The following is a 17580-nucleotide window of genomic DNA, read 5'->3' as shown; positions in this document are numbered from 1 at the left end:
TTCGCTTATGTTCATGTTGAAGGAGGTCACAACCCACTGACTTAGAAACATGTACTTCATGCTCAGGTTAGTGTGTTTTGTAAATGGGATTTTCAAACCTAAAGGTCAGTGGGAATCTGAAAGTTTGTCACTGTGTCAGCCACTGCCGACCAATGACAGAGCAAAAAGAGTCATATTGATGGCCATGTCCGTCAGTGGTTACGATAAGACAGAGAACAGGCTAGAGGTCATGGTGAGGTAATGAGTCTGTGTGTGCGCGTGCGTGTTTTTCTGTATGTGTGTGTGGTGCGGGTACTCAGCCCTGGCCCGCTCTCTTCTCTAGCACCTCGGTTGTTATGTGAGGTAGAAGTAATTGAGTTTCGCCTCTCGAAAAATCCCTGGCGGCTGATTGGCTGGTAATCCCCCTGAAATGAAGTTTACCGCAGCTTTGTCTGTGTCGTGGGTACGGGTCTCAGCACGCAGCGAACAGACAAAGAGAGAGAAAAGGACAGAGAGGAGAGAGAGAAACACATTAAGTGGATATATTCATGTAGTCAGATGAGAGAGAGAGAGAGAGTGAGAGAGAGAGAGAGAGAGAGAGAGAGATTGGGACTGGAAGAGGGAGTATTACTAAGTGGAAGGATCCCCTCGTGCTGCAGGGAGATGAGCTGTAGCAGGAATGGGGTCACCTATACAATGAGCAATGTTCCCTCTAATTGTTTTGGGCACTGAGCAAATTTCAGGTCTGCTGAGCGCAAACTTCAAGGTTGTGAAAAATCTGTGCGACTTCCATTGCGCGTTTACTGTGAACACTGAGGCTGTACCTGCTTTAAGTTATAGCTTTAACAGTGGCCATGTAGGCTACTGTGGCTTTTTGACCATAATGTTGGCCTACCAGAGTGGCTTATCATAAAAAATAATGGAGAAAAATGCTTCCCATAACATTTTAACATGGAAATAGCTGTTCTATCATTCAGCCTACAGTAGCAGCCAATGTGTGGTGTGCAATGCCTATACATTCCATGAGACTTTTGAAAAAAAACATGCAGGGCTTGACATCAACCTGTTTCTTCACTTGTCCTTCAGACAAGTAAGTGACTAAACATGTTATGTTGTTTGATGCAAGAAACCACTTTACAAAAGAAAATGCATTATTATTCCCATACCATTATTACAGAGAATCAGACAAATTATGCTACCTTCTGCCTTCTGCCTTTTGTTATGCTACCTAGCTTATTCAAGCCTGTCTCGAAATACAACACTGCCCCTTTAAGGCAAAAAAAAAGCTCTTTACCTAACTTGCTTTTCAAATATGGCTAAAAATGTACATGTTTTGTGCTCTTGTAGGAAGCAATCACGCCCCTATTGCTGACTACAAATGATCTATAACTAGGCTAATAACTCACTAACTAGCAAAGGATAGGAACAGAATGTGCACGTGGCTACATGAAGCTCTTGCTATTATCTCAAAACAAGCGCATCTACTCACAACCACAGCTGTAAACACAGTCCAGTTCAAAGTAAATAGCACAGATCCATATATTGTAATGGTCTATTTGCATATAGGCTTACTGCAGCTCTGATTGGTTATGCCACACTGGTCTGTGTAGAGTTGTGCACAATAGAATCCTACTCCGATGTAGTCTGTCAACATCTCTTACAACATCTCTTGCATAGTTCGTTTTGTTTCAGTATGTTGCGTTGAAAGGTGCTAATATTGTGTTGATTCGATCACAATTGCCAAAGTAAAGGGAAACGTTGATAGTGTTAACTAATCGGGAAAACTCTGGAAAGTTAAGTGAAGTACAATCTCGTGCTTCTCTCAGTGGGCTGATATTTCTTCTGAGCTCTGTGCCGCAGTCTCAGGCTACTGCACGCCTGTGCACGCTCGCAGCTTAGAGGGAACATCACACAAAAAAAAACACTTTAGCTACATCAACTAAACTAACATGCATATACAATCCACAAAGTACTTCCTACCACAATCATGTACAGTAAGTGTACGCCCACCTATGTGAAAGCCAGCTACACCACACAGAGACTCTGAAAATAGCAGTAAGTAACATAGCTAGCTGATCCCAGATCAGTTATCTCTGTGTAGAAGGCAGCAGATGTGGCTCAGGTTGGAGGGCTCTGGTGGGTCTGCTGGAGCTCTGGGAGGCAGGGAGGGAAGGATGAAGGGAGGAGAGGAAGGTGGAGAGATAAAGGTAGGAGATGAGATGAGAGATGGAGGGAAGAGAGGAGAGATATGGAGGAAATAGAGGAGGAGAAATCGAGGTGTATTCATGGCATCAACCTAAAGTACCACCTGCACAGTGTTTATGTCACATGGTAGAGCACTGACCAGGTTCTTAGAATCTGGGTTGACCAGGCAGTGTGAAATAGAGGTGGACAAAGACATCTATTTTCATACATTCATTTTTATGTCATTACTTTCTCTATAAATCATTTCAATTGAGTTTATAGCATCAATCCATATTTGTTTTCAAGTTACCCCTACTTTGCCTTCACTTCTCAGTTCTTCTATGTCCATTATTTGACTTTAAAAACCACGCTAATTAAAATCGCAGAACAAACATGCAAACCAAACCAAAGAAAACGAAAGGGGTATAGGAAGCAACACAGTCCAGCAGGCAGGCATCCATATTATTTTCTCAGAACAACCACATTAACGTTGTGCTCTCGCCAAACGTATCAGCTACAAGCTCTCTGAAAATCCACCGTACCTCCAGACTGCATTACTTCCTGTGGGCGGTTGCCTAGAACACAAAAAAAGAGGGAGGTTTAAAGAGCCACTGAACACGCCGATTGGCACGTGTGTTTTTCTGTTGCTCATTAGAAAAACGTGATTTCAGTCTTGGAGGTGTGTTTCCTGACCGATTCCACGTTTGGTTAACGATGTTTGTCCCCCATGAGACACTGTAGAAAAGGAAGCCTATTTCACTTCCTGAAAATCCTCAGAATAAATCTAAGATAACTCAAGAAATCTGTAATGATTGAGATTTTTGCCAAATTTTGTTTTAGTTGCACAATTTTACATCTAACTAAGGTGTTTGGTGCAGTATATGTCAAGTAGAAAAAAAGTGTAATTCCATTTTGCATTGATTAAAGATCTCCCACTTCATGTTGCTAATCATGGAGTCTCTGACTGTAGTCCCAACAACAATAAGCTACTCGTGTGAAACGTGTGGAGGCTATATGGTATGTCTTTTTCCGAGGCGCACGTAATGAAAAAATTATACACTCGCAAGTATTTCAATACTAACATCCTTTCGGATATTAAAATATAAAGATGTAAAAAAGTTCCCATCCCGAGTCTAAATCCCGTCACACAGAGATGTGCCCGTCTCTATCCCATAGCACAGATTGACCCTGCTCTCTGTTACTAGAGGGTTGTGGCAGCATGGCAGCACTGTGCACAATTAATGCCAGGCAGGACAGAAGAGGAGAGAGTTTTTGTTTTAAGCATTGTGTAACCTTTTTAAGACTACCTCTTTTGCCTCTCTCACCCACTGCTCACACTATGAAAACTCCCTCTCTTCCGGAGTTCAAGTGCAGTCCTCTGTGGTGGCGGGCTGCCTCTCTATCCCTTGGCATACGAATGCAGTGTTGCCAGGGGAGATTGTCAGGTTCCTGGCTAGCTCGGTGACAGTAGGACAAAGGTGGGAGCGGGTTTGGCATATGAGGACAGAGCCGGGCTGAGGGAGGTCTCTCTTTAGCCTGCTAAGCTAAGCGTTACTGTAGCTAACTCTATTAAGTGGACTGGGGTAGAGTGAAAGGATGTGGTTGGCATGAATAGCGGGGGCAGGAGTCTTAGCTTTACGTTGTTTTCTACTTAGATTAGCTCTGTTCCTATGATGGCGACACTGTGTTACCTGCTGCGGTTTACAACATAGTCTCAGTATTCCATCTAAATATATGACTGAGACATGATTTCGCTAAATAGTATTCATTGGTGGATAAACAGAGTGCCTACAATATTCTTCACAAGTTAGACTTTTTCCCTCCATTTGTTGACAAGATTGTCAACAAATGTAATGTAACTCTCTCTTTCCCAGTAGGTCCCTCGAGTCCTGTGGACAATATTTAATAGATATTGTCACGCTGATATAAATGATTCGGGAGACAGACGCAGGAATGCGTATTTTTTTAAATTTTATTGTACCCAAATTACGACGTGTCGTGTAAAGGCACAGGGACAAAGACCAAACAAATACTATAAAAAAACACAGGGCTGAAACCCAAACAAAAGAGCGAGGAGTACCTCGAATAAATAACCCACGTGCACAATGATTAACACACGGAACGAGACTGTAATCATCTGCACAATCCACAAGGGCACGAAAGTCCAAAACACACAGCACAGGTATTCACATGCACCAACGGACATTGGAACAATAATCGACTGACCAATGGAAACCAAAGGGCAATTATATACAAATGCAATCAGTGGGAATAGGGGCCAGGTGTGCGTAATGAAAGTTCCAGAGGGGTCCGTGACAGATATCTTAAAAAAGCTTTGCTTTTCCTTAGGGTGCTTTTTTAAATTATTTTAGTTTTTAATTGTTATTCTTTTTTAAAATAATTTTATGTTCGTTGTGAAGTAAATATTTCAGTTTTTATTTGTTTTAGCATTGCATTCCATGTCAGAAATGTGCTATATAAATCAAGCTTGATTCTCTTCCCCAGCCATATTCAACCTCATTCCAGTGGGGCTTCGAGTGGTGGCCATCCAGGGAGTTCAGACCAAGCTCTACCTGGCCATGAACAGCGAGGGCTTCCTGTACACATCAGTAAGTCTCTCAAACACACATTCTCACAGCAGTGCTAACCTCTCCTGCTTTCCCTGGTAGAACACAGGGGCTCCATATTGGTCAGCTTGCAGCAAATGTCTCAATCCCTTTCCTAACCTCACAATCATTAAGAACTACCTCCAAGAAATATTGCTTCCTTCATTTCTCCCTGTTACTTTCTGGCACAAACCCATTTGCAGTGCATAGTCAATACTACATCATCGCAGTGCATGCAGAATACTCCCACCATCATGACATGTTTCCAAGCAGATGTCCCCAGTTGTTTACCATCTGTGCCCCAGCCATGCCTCTCTCACCAGGTGGCTAGAGTGGGTGTGCAAGCCCAGCTGGCAGCATGATTTGTTGTGGCGGAGGTGATGAGTGTGTGTATGCCTGCTAATGTAAGAATGTGAGTGTGTGTAGGTTTACAGGCATACAGATGATGGGTGTACACTGGTAGTGATGAGGGCATAAGAGGTGTGTGTGTGTGTGTGTGTGTGTGTGCGTGAGCGAGCGCGTTGGGGTGGGGTGGGGTGGTTGTGCCCTGTGCTTATGTTACCATAGTACTGTGGTGGTTAATTTCTTTACTATCAAATGAGGAGAGACATACTTATCACACAAGTCAGAGTTATACTTAAACTAAATCTTGAATCACTTATTAATAAGGAGCAGGTCAATACAACACACACACATAAAGTGAAATGATTTTGAGTGCTCTATGATAATGATGGCTGGTCTCGTTGAGAGCCCCGAGACAAAAGTACAAAGGTCTTTTATAGCCAAGATACACCCCTTTCAACCCATATAGAATGGGTCACAAGGTTAAGTTCTGTATGAAAGATACCTATGATACATAGCAGACAGTATCTGCTGTGTCAACAGTTTTCATTGTATAGAGACCAGTGTCTGTCCCTCCGACTCCAAACTGGAACCATCTCTCCCTGGTACCATATAGAACAGAAACATTAACTCATGCTCTGGAATGCTCTTTTTTAAATCTTCTGTCAGTGTTATCTCCCAGAGGCCCATCCTCAGTAGAACACACACACAATAGTTAAGAATCCTCTATTCTGTTGCATAACACAACCATTTGATCCAATAAAAGTATTATAACATAACCTAGATTTTTTTGCTCTCACAAGTACCCCCCTCCCTGCGGCTGACCCTCCGGACCGGCTGTATGGAGCTAAAATGCCGGGTTACTATGGTGACATTGACATCTGGAAGAAACAGATGCAGTATGTGGACTGCATGGAGCCATGGCACACTCCCTCCATCCTATAGAGAGAGAGAGTCTATGTCATGGAAAGGGCAGGTGTTCTTAATGTTTTGTGCACTCAGTGTAGACTGACCAGGTGAATCCAGGTGAATACTATGATCCCTTATTGATGTTACTTGTTAAATCCACTTCAATCAGTGTAGATGAAGAGGAGGCAGGTTAAAGAAGGGTTTTTGAATCCGTGAGACATGGATTGTTTATGTGTGTCATTCAGAGGGTGAATGGGCAAGACAAAATATTGAAGTGCCTTTGAACGGGGTATGGTAGTAGGTGCCAGGCACACCGGTTTGAGTGTGTCAAGAACTGCAACTCTGCTGGGGTTTTTCACACTCAACAGTTTCCCCTGTGTATCGGGAATGGTCCAACACCCAAAGGACATCCAGTCAACTTGAAACAACTGTGGGAAGCATTGGAGTCAACATGGACCAGCATCCCTGTGGAACGCTTTCGACACCTTGTAGAGAGCATGCCCCGGCAAATTGAGGCTGTTCTGAGGGCAAATGGGGAGTGCAACTCAATATTAGGAAGGTGTCCTTAATGTTTTGTACACTCAAGGTACAAACATGAAAACTCTCCAAATTGTGGATTTCACAATTTGATCAACTACAACTTTAGAATCCGTTCTCAAAGGCCGAGGGCTTCTTGGCCATAAACAGCCCTTGGCTGGGATTCAATCCGATTTGCAAGAATTCACCGTTTAATGTTAATGTCCGATTCAGCGTACATATGCAGTATTACCGTGAATATGGTCTTCGTGAATGTGGGAATATTTCCTTTAAAAGCTGCGTTGTCCACAAAATCCTGGCCCTTGTCTCACTAAGCCTGATCTGAGTGTAGAAGTTGGTCTTGTCTCACTAAACCTGATCTGACTGTAGTCATGGCTCTTGTCTCACTAAGCCTGATCTGAGTGTAGTCGTTGGTCTTGTCTCACTAAACCTGATCTGACTGTAGTTGTGGGTCTTGTCTCACTAAGCATGATCTGACTGTAGTCGTGGCTCTTGTCTCACTAAGCCTGATCTGACTGTAGTCGTGGCTCTTGTCTCACTAAGCCTGATCTGACTGTAGTCGTGGCTCTTGTCTCACTAAGCCTGATCTGACTGTAGTTGTGGCTCTTGTCTCACTAAGCCTGATCTGACTGTAGTCGTGGCTCTTGTCTCACTAAGCCTGATCTGACTGTAGTCGTGGCTCTTGTCTCACTAAGCCTGATCTGACTGTCGTTGTGGCCCTTGTCTCACTAAGCCTGATCTGACTGTAGTCGTGGCTCTTGTCTCACTAAGCCTGATCTGACTGTCGTTGTGGCCCTTGTCTCACTAAGCCTGATCTGACTGTAGTCGTGGCTCTTGTTTCACTAAGCCTGATCTGACTGTAGTCGTGGTTCTTGTCTCACTAAGCCTGATCTGACTGTAGTCGTGGCTCTTGTCTCACTAAGCCTGATCTGACTGTAGTCGTGGCTCTTGTCTCACTAAGCCTGATCTGACTGTAGTCGTGGCTCTTGTCTCACTAAGCCTGATCTGACTGTAGTCGTGGCCCATGTCTCACTAAGCCTGATCTGACTGTAGTCGTGGCCGTTGTCTCACTAAGCCTGATCTGACTGTAGTCGTGGCTCTTGTCTCACTAAGCCTGATCTGACTGTCGTCATGGCTCTTGTCTCACTAAGCCTGATCTGGCTGTAGTCGTGGCTCTTGTCTCACTAAGCCTGATCTGACTGTAGTCGTGGCTCTTGTCTCACTAAGTCTGATGTGACTGTAGTTGTGGCTCTTGTTTCACTAAGCCTGATCTGACTGTAGTCGTGGTTCTTGTCTCACTAAGCCTGATCTGACTGTAGTCGTGGCTCTTGTCTCACTAAGCCTGATCTGACTGTAGTCGTGGCTCTTGTCTCACTAAGCCTGATCTGACTGTAGTCGTGGCTCTTGTCTCACTAAGCCTGATCTGACTGTAGTCGTGGCCCATGTCTCACTAAGCCTGATCTGACTGTAGTCGTGGCCGTTGTCTCACTAAGCCTGATCTGACTGTAGTCGTGGCTCTTGTCTCACTAAGCCTGATCTGACTGTCGTCATGGCTCTTGTCTCACTAAGCCTGATCTGGCTGTAGTCGTGGCTCTTGTCTCACTAAGCCTGATCTGACTGTAGTCGTGGCTCTTGTCTCACTAAGTCTGATGTGACTGTAGTTGTGGCTCTTGTCTCACTAAGCCTGATCTGACTGTAGTTGTGGGTCTTGTCTCACTAAGCCTGATCTGACTGTAGTTGTGGCTCTTGTCTCACTAAGCCTGATCTGACTGTAGTCGTAGCTCTTGTCTCACTAAGCCTGATCTGACTGTAGTCGTGGCTCTTGTCTCACTAAGCCTGATCTGACTGTAGTCATGGCTCTTGTCTCACTAAGCCTGATCTGACTGTAGTCGTGGCTCTTGTCTCACTAAGCCTGGTCTGACTGTAGTCATGGTTCTTGTCTCACTAAGCCTGATCTGACTGTAGTCATGGCTCTTGTCTTATTAAGCCTGATAGTACAGTAGAAGGAATCTTAGTCTGAGTGTAATTAATAATCACATCACAATTAACATTATCACAGAGTAGAAAGATATCCACTGGGATTGATAAAGCTGAGTACGCCTGAGGCGAAAAACTGAGAAATTATACAAATAAAACTCCCCACCCCACCTCCCCTCCTTCCACTGTAAATGAAAACATATACACTAAGCTGTTGCTTTAATATAATTTAATTTAATAAAGATGGATCTTTATGTGTGTGTGTGTGTGTGTGTGTGTGTGTGTGTGTGTGTGTGTGTGTGTGTGTGTGCGTGCGTGCGTGCGTGCGTGCGTGCGTGCGTGCGTGCGTGCGTGCGTGTGTGTGTGTGACATTTATCTCACCTGTGGTGGTGAATCATAGAATAAACTAAACCGCTTCCTGATTGTGAATGTGTGGTTGTACTATTGTTGGGGGCTAAAGATAAAGAGCCCCTCTGCTCCCTCTCCTCCTCTGCTCCATCTGCTCCCTCTCCTCCTCTGCTCCATCTGCTCCCTCTCCTCCTCTGCTCCCTCTCCTCCTCTGCTCCCTCTGCTCCCTCTCCTCCTCTGCTCCCTCTGCTCCCCCTCTCTTCTGCTCCCCCTCTCCTCTCCTCCTCTGCTCCCTCTGCTCCCTCTGCTCCCCCTCTCCTCCTCCTCTCCTCCTCTGCTGCCTATGCTCCCCCTCTCCTCTGGTCCCCCTCTCCTCTCCTCCTCTGCTCCCTATGCTCCCTATGCTCCCCCTCTCCTCTGCTCCCCCTCTCCTCTCCTCCTCTGCTCCCTCTGCTCCCTATGCTCCCTCTCCTCCTCTGCTCCCCCTCTCCTCTTCTCCCCCTCTCCTCCTCTGCTCCCTCTGCTCCCCCTCTCCTCTGCTCCCCCTCTCCTCTCCTCCTCTGCTCCCTCTGCTCCCTATGCTCCCTCTCCTCCTCTGCTCCCCCTCTCCTCTTATCCCCCTCTCCTCTCCTCCTCTGCTCCCTCTGCTCCCTATGCTCCCCCTCTCCTCTGCTCCCCCTCTCCTCTCCTCCTCTGCTCCCTCTCCTCCTCTGCTCCCCCTCTCCTCTGCTCCCTCTGCTCCTTTTCTCCCCCGCTCCTCTGCTCCTTTTCTCCCTCTGCTCCCTCTGCTCCCCCACTCCTCTGCTCCTTTTCTCCCTCTGCTCCCTATGCTCCCTCTCCTCCTCTGCTCCCCCTCTCCTCTGCTCCTTTTCTTCCTCTGCTCCCCCTCTCCTCTGCTCCTTTTCTCCCTCTGCTCCCTCTGCTCCCTATGCTCCCCCTCTCCTTTGCTCATTTTCTCCCTCTGCTCCCTCTGCTCCCCCACTCCTCTGCTCCTTTTCTCCCTCTGCTCCCTATGCTCCCTCTCTCCCTCTGCTCCCCCTCTCCTCTGCTCCTTTTCTCCCTCTGCTCCCTATGCTCCCTCTCTCCCTCTGCTCCCCCTCTCCTCTGCTCCTTTTCTCCCTCTGCTCCCCCTCTCCTCTGCTCCCTCTGCTCCCCCTCTCCTCTGCTCCTTTTCTCCCTCTGCTCCCTCTGCTCCCCCGCTCCTCTGCTCCTCTCACTCATTACCACATAAAACAGTAAAAAAAAAACTTTAAAAAAAACTTCAAGGTTGTGTTCAATTGCTCTAATTTCTCTGATGATTTGTTAAGGTTGTATTCATATGTGTGTTTATCTTTGATCCCAACCTGTAGTAATGTTAAAAGCAGTCATTACTTGCCATGATAACAACACATAGTGCCTAGTGTGCTAAACCTTTATTTAGCACACTACTGGTGATTATAGCCTTGAATTTTGCATACACACTTATACAGCCACCTACAGACTGAGATTTCTTAACCCTCCGGCAGCAACATAGCTTTTAGCCTTGTCAATTCGATGATAGTGGTTGTTGATGTGGAGGGAGGAGGCAAGGTTTTCCATTTGAGCTGAATTAGCGAGTGGATTGAATTTAATCTGTATTCAGCAGGGTGTCTGATAACCTCGTGTGGCTGAGTGCTCAGTGCTGTTATGGTAAACTGTTGCCTAGGAGCACCACCCTTTACAGAAGGGGGGGTTGAGGGGTTTAGCCAATGGCTGGCCAGCCTTTCAGGGAGATTCCCAATCAATGGTGGACGTAGGCTAGCCAGGGGAGACTGATGGTTGCTACTGTGGTGTTGCTTCATCTGAGTAGCTTTGTGTAGAGCCCTGCACAGGCATGAATTTTCAGCCCGAGCCCTACCCATGACAACGACGTTCAGACCCTACCCTACCCAGGCCTGATTCCTTCTGCCAAATGTATGGTCTTAGTCAGATATGACTGTACTGCGCAGCAGAGCACATGCATATGGGTCAGCTTCAAAATGTTAGTGATCAATTTAGTGATGCCCAGCCCGTACCCTAGTTATTGATGAAAACCCAGGCCTAACCCGGCCCTTACCCAATGTATAATGTCGGGGCCCGTTGGGCTCTGGTCAGGTAGCAGAGCTCTAGCTGTTGTGAAAGTGTGAGAGCGGGTTTGTGAAAGTGTGTTTGAATACCTTCTATGCATTTTGTTATTACATAAAGTACCAGTCAAAAGTTTGGACACACCAACTCATTCACCTACTTATTATTTTTTTTTACTATTTTCTATTTTACATTGTAGAATAATAGTGAAGACATCAAAACTATGAAATAACTCATATGGAATCATGTAGTAACCAAAAAAGTGTTTAACAAATCAACATATATTTTATATTTGAGATTCTTCAAAGTAGCCACCCATTGCCTTGATGATGGAAAGGCATGTGATTGTATTACATATGTATGTCTGTGCCATTACAGGCTTAGGGAAAGCCATTATGTAATCCTATGAGTATCATTAGACAGACACCTGCATTATGTGTGTGTCTTATTTTTTGTATCATTGCTATGGTTACGCCACCAATAGAATCTGTAAACAAGCAAGATTTGAGACAGAAAGATAATGGTGGCGAGAGGCTAAGGGGTGTTAATCATCTACATAGAGGGGAGTGACCATGTGTGTTATCTGAAAGTGGAAACCTATAAAGCCTGAGGTCTGTAACGAGAAGGCAGTTGTTCCATGGAATTGCTTGGCTTTGTTACTTTTTGTAATAAAGCCTATTTTAATCCGGGAATATTTGATTCAATATTTCCACAGCAACGCTTAGTGGGACTATCATTTCTTCTTCAACAGGACAATGACACAACACACCTCCAGGCTGTGTAAGGGCTATTTGACCAATAAGGAGAGTGATGGAGTGCTGCATAAGATGACCTGACCTCAACCCAATTGAGATGGTTTGGGATGAGTTGTACCGCAGAGTGAAGGAAAAGCAGCCAACAAGTGTTCAGCATATGTGGGAACTCCTTCAAGACTGTTGGAAAAGTATTCCAGGTGAATCTGATTGAGAGAATTCCAAGAGTGTGCAAAGCTGTCATCAAGGCAAAGGGTGGCTACTTTAAAGAATCTAAAATATAATTTGATTTTAACACTTTTTTGTTTACTACATGATTCCATGTGTGTTATTTCACAGTTTTGATGTCTTCACTATTACTCTACAATGTAGAAAATAGTACAAATAAAGAAAAATCCTTGAATGAGTAGGTGTGTCCAAACTGTTGACTGGTACTGAATATTGAAAGCATGGCAGTACATGGTTCTATCTGCATTTTTGTCACAATTTAGTTGTTGACATAACCGTTTTCTGTTCAATGATCTAATCCTGAATGCTGATTGGTTAAAACTGCATTCCAGCCGGTGTCTATTCCACAAGTTACTACCGACTAACTCTATGGTGTTAAAATGTCTATTTACTCTGTTCCATCTGACTGAGCAATCCAATGTCTCATCAGCCCATCCAAGCAATTTACAGTGCCTTGCAAAAGTATTCATCCCACTTGGCTTTTTTCCTATTTTAAATGTAGTTTAAATGGATCTTTATTTGGATTTCATGTAATGGACATACACAAAATAGTCCAAATTGGTCAAGTGAAATGAGAAAAAGAACTTGTTTAAAAAAATTCAACAAAAAAAACCCTGGTGCGTGCGTTTGTATTCACCCCTTTGCTATGAAGCCCCTAAATAAGATCTGATGCAACCAATTACCTTCAGAAGTCACACAATTAGTTAAATAAAGTCCACCTGTGGGCAATCTAAGTGTCACATGATCTCAGTATATATTCACCTGTTCTGAAAGGCCCCAGAGTCTGCAACACCACCAAGCATTGCAACACCACCAAGCATTGCAACACCACCAAGCAAGCGGCACCATGAAGACCAAGGAGCTCTCCAATCAGGTCAGGGACAAAGTTGTGGAGAAATACAGATCAGGTTTTGGTTATAAAAAAATATCTAAATCTGAACATCCCACGAAGCACCATTAAATCCATTATAAAAAAATGGAAAGACTATGTCACCACAACAAACCTGCCAAGAGAGGGTCGCCAACCAAAACTCACAGACCCGGCAAGGAGAGGCAACAAAGAGACCAAAGATAAACCTGAAGGATCTGCAAAGCTCCACAGCGGAGATTGGAGTATCTGTCCATAGGACCACTTTAAGCAGTACACTCCACAGACCTGGGCTTTATGGAAGAGTGGCCAGAAAAAAGCCATAGCTTTTTTTTGGTGTTCACCAAAAGGCATGTGGGAGACTCCCCAAACATATGAAGAAGGTACTCTGGTCAGATGAGACTAAAATTTAGCTTTTTGGCCATCAAGGAAAACACTATGTCTGGGGCAAACCCAACACCTCTCATCACCTCGAGAACACCATCACCAGTGAAACATGGTGGTGGCAGCATCATGCTGTGGGGATTTATTTCATCGGCAGGGACTGGGAAACTGGTCAGAATTGAAGGAATGATGGATGCCACTAAATACAGGGAAATTCTTGAGGGAAACCTGTTTCAGTCTTCCATAGATTTGAGACTGGGACAGAGGTTCACCTTCCAGCAGGACAATGACTCTAAGCGTACTTCTAAAGCAACACTCGAGTGGTTTAAGGGGAAATATTTAAATGTCTTGGAATGGCTTAGTCAAAGCCCAGACATCAATCCAATTGAGAATCTCTGGTATGACTTAAAGATTGCTGTACACCAGCGGAACCCATCCGATTTGAAGGAGCTGGAGCAGTTTTGCCTTGAAGAATGGGCAAAAATCCTAGTGGCTAGATGTGCCAAGCTTATAGAGACATACCCCAAGAGACTTGCAGCTGTAATTGCTGCAAAAGGTGGGTATACAAACAAACAAAACGAAGTACAGCTAGTTTGCAGTCTTTCCAGCTTCAGTTTGAAGTGATTGTGTTAACTGTGTGGGCTAGCTCCTCTGAACAACAGTGTCGTGATGAGTGAGCACATTTTCTATGACAGGCAAAATCACGCCTCATTAGCTCATTGTTAGGGATGTTTCCAAATAAATGTCACTAGAAACAACTTAAAGAATGGCAAATGCACCTACTTTGCTGTTATTCTGGCTGCAGTTTTTGATGTGGCTGTAAATTAGCCGTAGTTGGCTAGCTACAGTAGCAAGCAAGGGATAAGAACGTTGCCAGCCAGTATGGCAATGGAACATTTAGAGCGAACGACTGGATCGCGTCCATAGATACAGAACAAAAAGACTGAACAACTGGGTCGCGTCTCTGGCAACCGAAACGATAGAACGAACGACCAGCCGGCTTGGGTAGCAATACTAGATTTGTGTCGGGACTATATCTTGCGGAAGGAGGAAACAGTATGAAGAAATTCATCAAAATACATTTCTTTATGAAAATATGTCTATTATTTGAATATGTTTGTAACCCGTTGTATAAAAGTTATAATGCCCTCGAAGCCGGTGTGTGGAGGATATATTGTCAACACGCATTATCACTTAAATATGAAACAAAAAATACCTCAATTAATGTTAAGTTCAAAAGAATACAATATCAATACAATACAATATCAATATTGCTGAGACTATTCAAACCAATGAGGGTTCGGAACTTTAAAGCCAATTACCTCAGAAGCATCTTTTTGTTGATAGAACCTTATAGTCCCAAGCTCTCGATATGTCTAATAGATGTACATATCATTGCATGTTCACATCGCGTACTCATTATGATAATTTGGTATATCACCTTTTACATAATCATCTACTAGGGTCGTGTGTGTTTGCTTTTGTCATCTGCTTATCCATGTTCTGTCCGCGTGAGAGGGAGAGAGTGAGGGAAAGGAAGGAGTGAGAGGAAGAGTGTTTAGTACATGTGTGGGTGAGCCAGGATGCACCAGTGAAATGTATTCATCCAGCAGAGGCACAGTGTGGGACGAGAGGGAATCAATTAAACATGTATTTTCCTCCGTCCTCTCTACTCTCCTCTCTGCCCCTTTTCTAGTTCTATTTCATCCTGCCTCATATGTACTATTCAGCTCCTCGCAGTTTGTCACAACTGTCTTCTCCCCTTTGCTGAAAAATACAGATATCATAAAACAGGCTTTTCATGTCGTCGAAGGGGAAATATCTCCATACACGCCATTGTCACTAAGATGTGAATGTTTTTGCAGTGTCTGCAGACATTCTGTATGGTATGTTTTATAATCAGGTAGGCTATTGGCAATTAGTTACCCTGGTTGTACAAAATATCAGGAACACCTTCCTAATATTGAGTTGCACCTTCTTTTGCCCTCAGAACAGCCTCAACATTGTTCCCCCCCCCCCCCCCCCAATTCCGTGGTCTCCAATTGGTAGTTACAGTCTTGACCCATCGCTGTAACTCCCGTACGGACTCGGGAGAGGCGAAGGTCGAGAGCCATGCGTCCTCTGAAACACGACCCTGCCAAGCTGCACTGCTTCTTGACACAATGCCCGCTTAACCCGGAAGCCAGCCGCACCAATGACCAACCGAGTTGGCAACGTTGTCAGCGTGCATCAGTGTGCACCCGGTCCGCCACAGGAGTCGCTAGAGGGTGGTGGGACAAGGACATCCCGGCCGGCTGGCCAAACCCTCCCCTAACCCGGACAACGCTGGGCCAATTGTGCCCCGCCCCATGGGTCACCCGGTCATGGCCGCGGCGACAGAGCCTAGACTTAAACCAGGATCTCTAGTGGCAAAGCTTGCACTGCGATGCAGTGCCTTAGCCCACTGCACCACTCAGGAGGCCCCAGAACAGTCTTAATTTGTCGGGGCATGGACTCTAAAAGATATCGAAGGCATTCCACAAGGATGCTGGCCCATGTTGACTGCAATGCTTCCCACATTTGTGTCAAGTTGACCTACAGCGTTGCAGTTCTTGACACACTCAAATCGGTGAGCCTGGCACCTACTAACTACCCTGTGATACATGGTGATCATTGGAGTGTTCATTTGGAGATCACTGTCCTCTTTAAAAGGACGAGCTAACTAGTATAAATAGTTTCTGTGGAGTTTTTCCAGAGGTGCTTTTTGAAGTTTGGTCATTCGTTTTCCTGTGTGTTACTGGGGCTCCAGTCTTGTCTGAAGGGCCAGGGAGGTTCTTCCTCCTTCAAAAGGGAAGCTGGCAAGAAGATCCCTACATGTAGCAGATGGGGAAACGAATGGATATGGAGACGCTAAGACGTGTGAAAGGAATGGAATCATTGGAGTTTTGGTTTCAGAATTAGCTGATGTTAGAATTGTTCAGCTCTTACGTAACATACGGAGAGTTTCTGAAAATAACTAGGTTATACTGACAAAAATGAAAGAATGAAGTTGTTTTACTGTTAATACTCTTCTTCTGTCCCTGTGGGTATGACCTGTGTTTGTATGTTTGAGCATGTTAATGTTTGCATGGTGGTAAGCAGCCATGAGATATGCAGTTGGCTCCCACCCCTATTTTTCCACCCATAAGCACACTACCGCTGCAAAATAGCCTTCCCTATCACAGGGATCCTCTCCACTGAGCTGAGTCATTAACCAGCCACAGTGGGTGTGTGCCTGTTCGAGTGTGTGTGTGTGTGTGTGTGTGTGTGTGTGTGTGTGTGTGTGTGTGTGTGTGTGTGTGTGAGTGTGTGTGTGTGTGTGTGTGTGTGTGTGTGTGTGTGTGTGTGTGTGTGTGTGTGTGTGTGTGTGTGTGTGTGTGTGTGTGAATGTGTATGTGTGTGTGTGTGTGTGTGTGTATTTGCAATGGTCTTCTCGACCTGCTTAGATCCTCCAAATCTTTTCTAAACCAATGGACATTGTAAATGTACTTTTTTATCTGGAGATAGAGAGAAAGGTGCTTGTTATTCCACTGCCACTAAAAGACTGGGGCCATTGAAAGGGAAGGCATTTAGACGGATTTGTTTGGGATAGTGAGTGGCGGCGGCACCATTAGCTTTGTGAGTCTCCCAGGCTTTTACACTGCTCTAAAGACACCAGCTCAGCCTTAATTCAATTGGCATAATTGGTGTCATTTCAGATATAGTAGGATATGAGCACTGGGTTCACACACGAGAATGGCACCATGGATTTGTGCTCATTTGTTCTTACAGGAAAGATCAGATCCATTATGGTAGTATTTCTCATTATACCAGTTCGCGGCTTGCAACAGTATTGGGTTTTAATTTCTACCAATGCATTCATTTGATTACAATTTCAGAGTAAATAGTAATTGATTGTGTGTTCTTTCATGGTACAGATACAGCAAGGCATTGAATATGCATTACCCTCTATGAGACTCATGGGCTGTGGTATTGTAGTGCTAGTTCTACAGATGTAGGATCTTAATTTGATCACCCTGTTTAAGGAGACCTTTCCTGCAATGCAGAAATTGAACTTGTTTGAGGTTTAAAAATGCTTCAGAAGTTTGTCATTTCCATTTCCACATTTCAGACTTGATTTTCCCTTCCGAAAAATGTATCAACCCCTACAAAAATGTAAATGAATTATAACCCACATAATAATTCAAATTTCCTGTTGCTGCAATATTATTGTCCTGTCGTAGCAAACTGTCTCAAATTAAGATCCTATGCCTATGTCACTGTGTGTGTAGTGATATTACAGATGGGCTGGGGAAACCTCTTGCAGTAAGTCACACTCAGTGCTGGCGTCAGCCTGTAAACGTCTCCCCCTTTGCCGAAGCTATCG

General features: G+C 44.6%; 1 protein-coding gene across 5 annotated transcripts in view; it reads left to right on the top strand.

Annotated features, from left to right (window-relative positions):
- The window catches only part of LOC110488756 (fibroblast growth factor 13), a 202976-nt gene that overhangs the window by 171484 nt on the left and 13912 nt on the right, over positions 1 to 17580 (top strand). For all 5 annotated transcript variants that reach the window (XM_036942898.1, XM_036942897.1, XM_036942900.1 and 2 more), the window contains one exon: positions 4669 to 4772. In XM_036942898.1, the coding sequence (XP_036798793.1) occupies positions 4669 to 4772 (104 nt within the window). The remainder of the gene's footprint in view (positions 1 to 4668; positions 4773 to 17580) is intronic.

The sequence above is a fragment of the Oncorhynchus mykiss genome, chromosome 14 (assembly GCF_013265735.2).
Source record: "Oncorhynchus mykiss isolate Arlee chromosome 14, USDA_OmykA_1.1, whole genome shotgun sequence".
NCBI classification, from domain to species: Eukaryota; Metazoa; Chordata; class Actinopteri; order Salmoniformes; family Salmonidae; genus Oncorhynchus; species Oncorhynchus mykiss.
The sequence above is the reverse complement of the archived record's forward strand: the minus strand, read 5'-3'. Positions and strand labels throughout refer to the sequence as shown.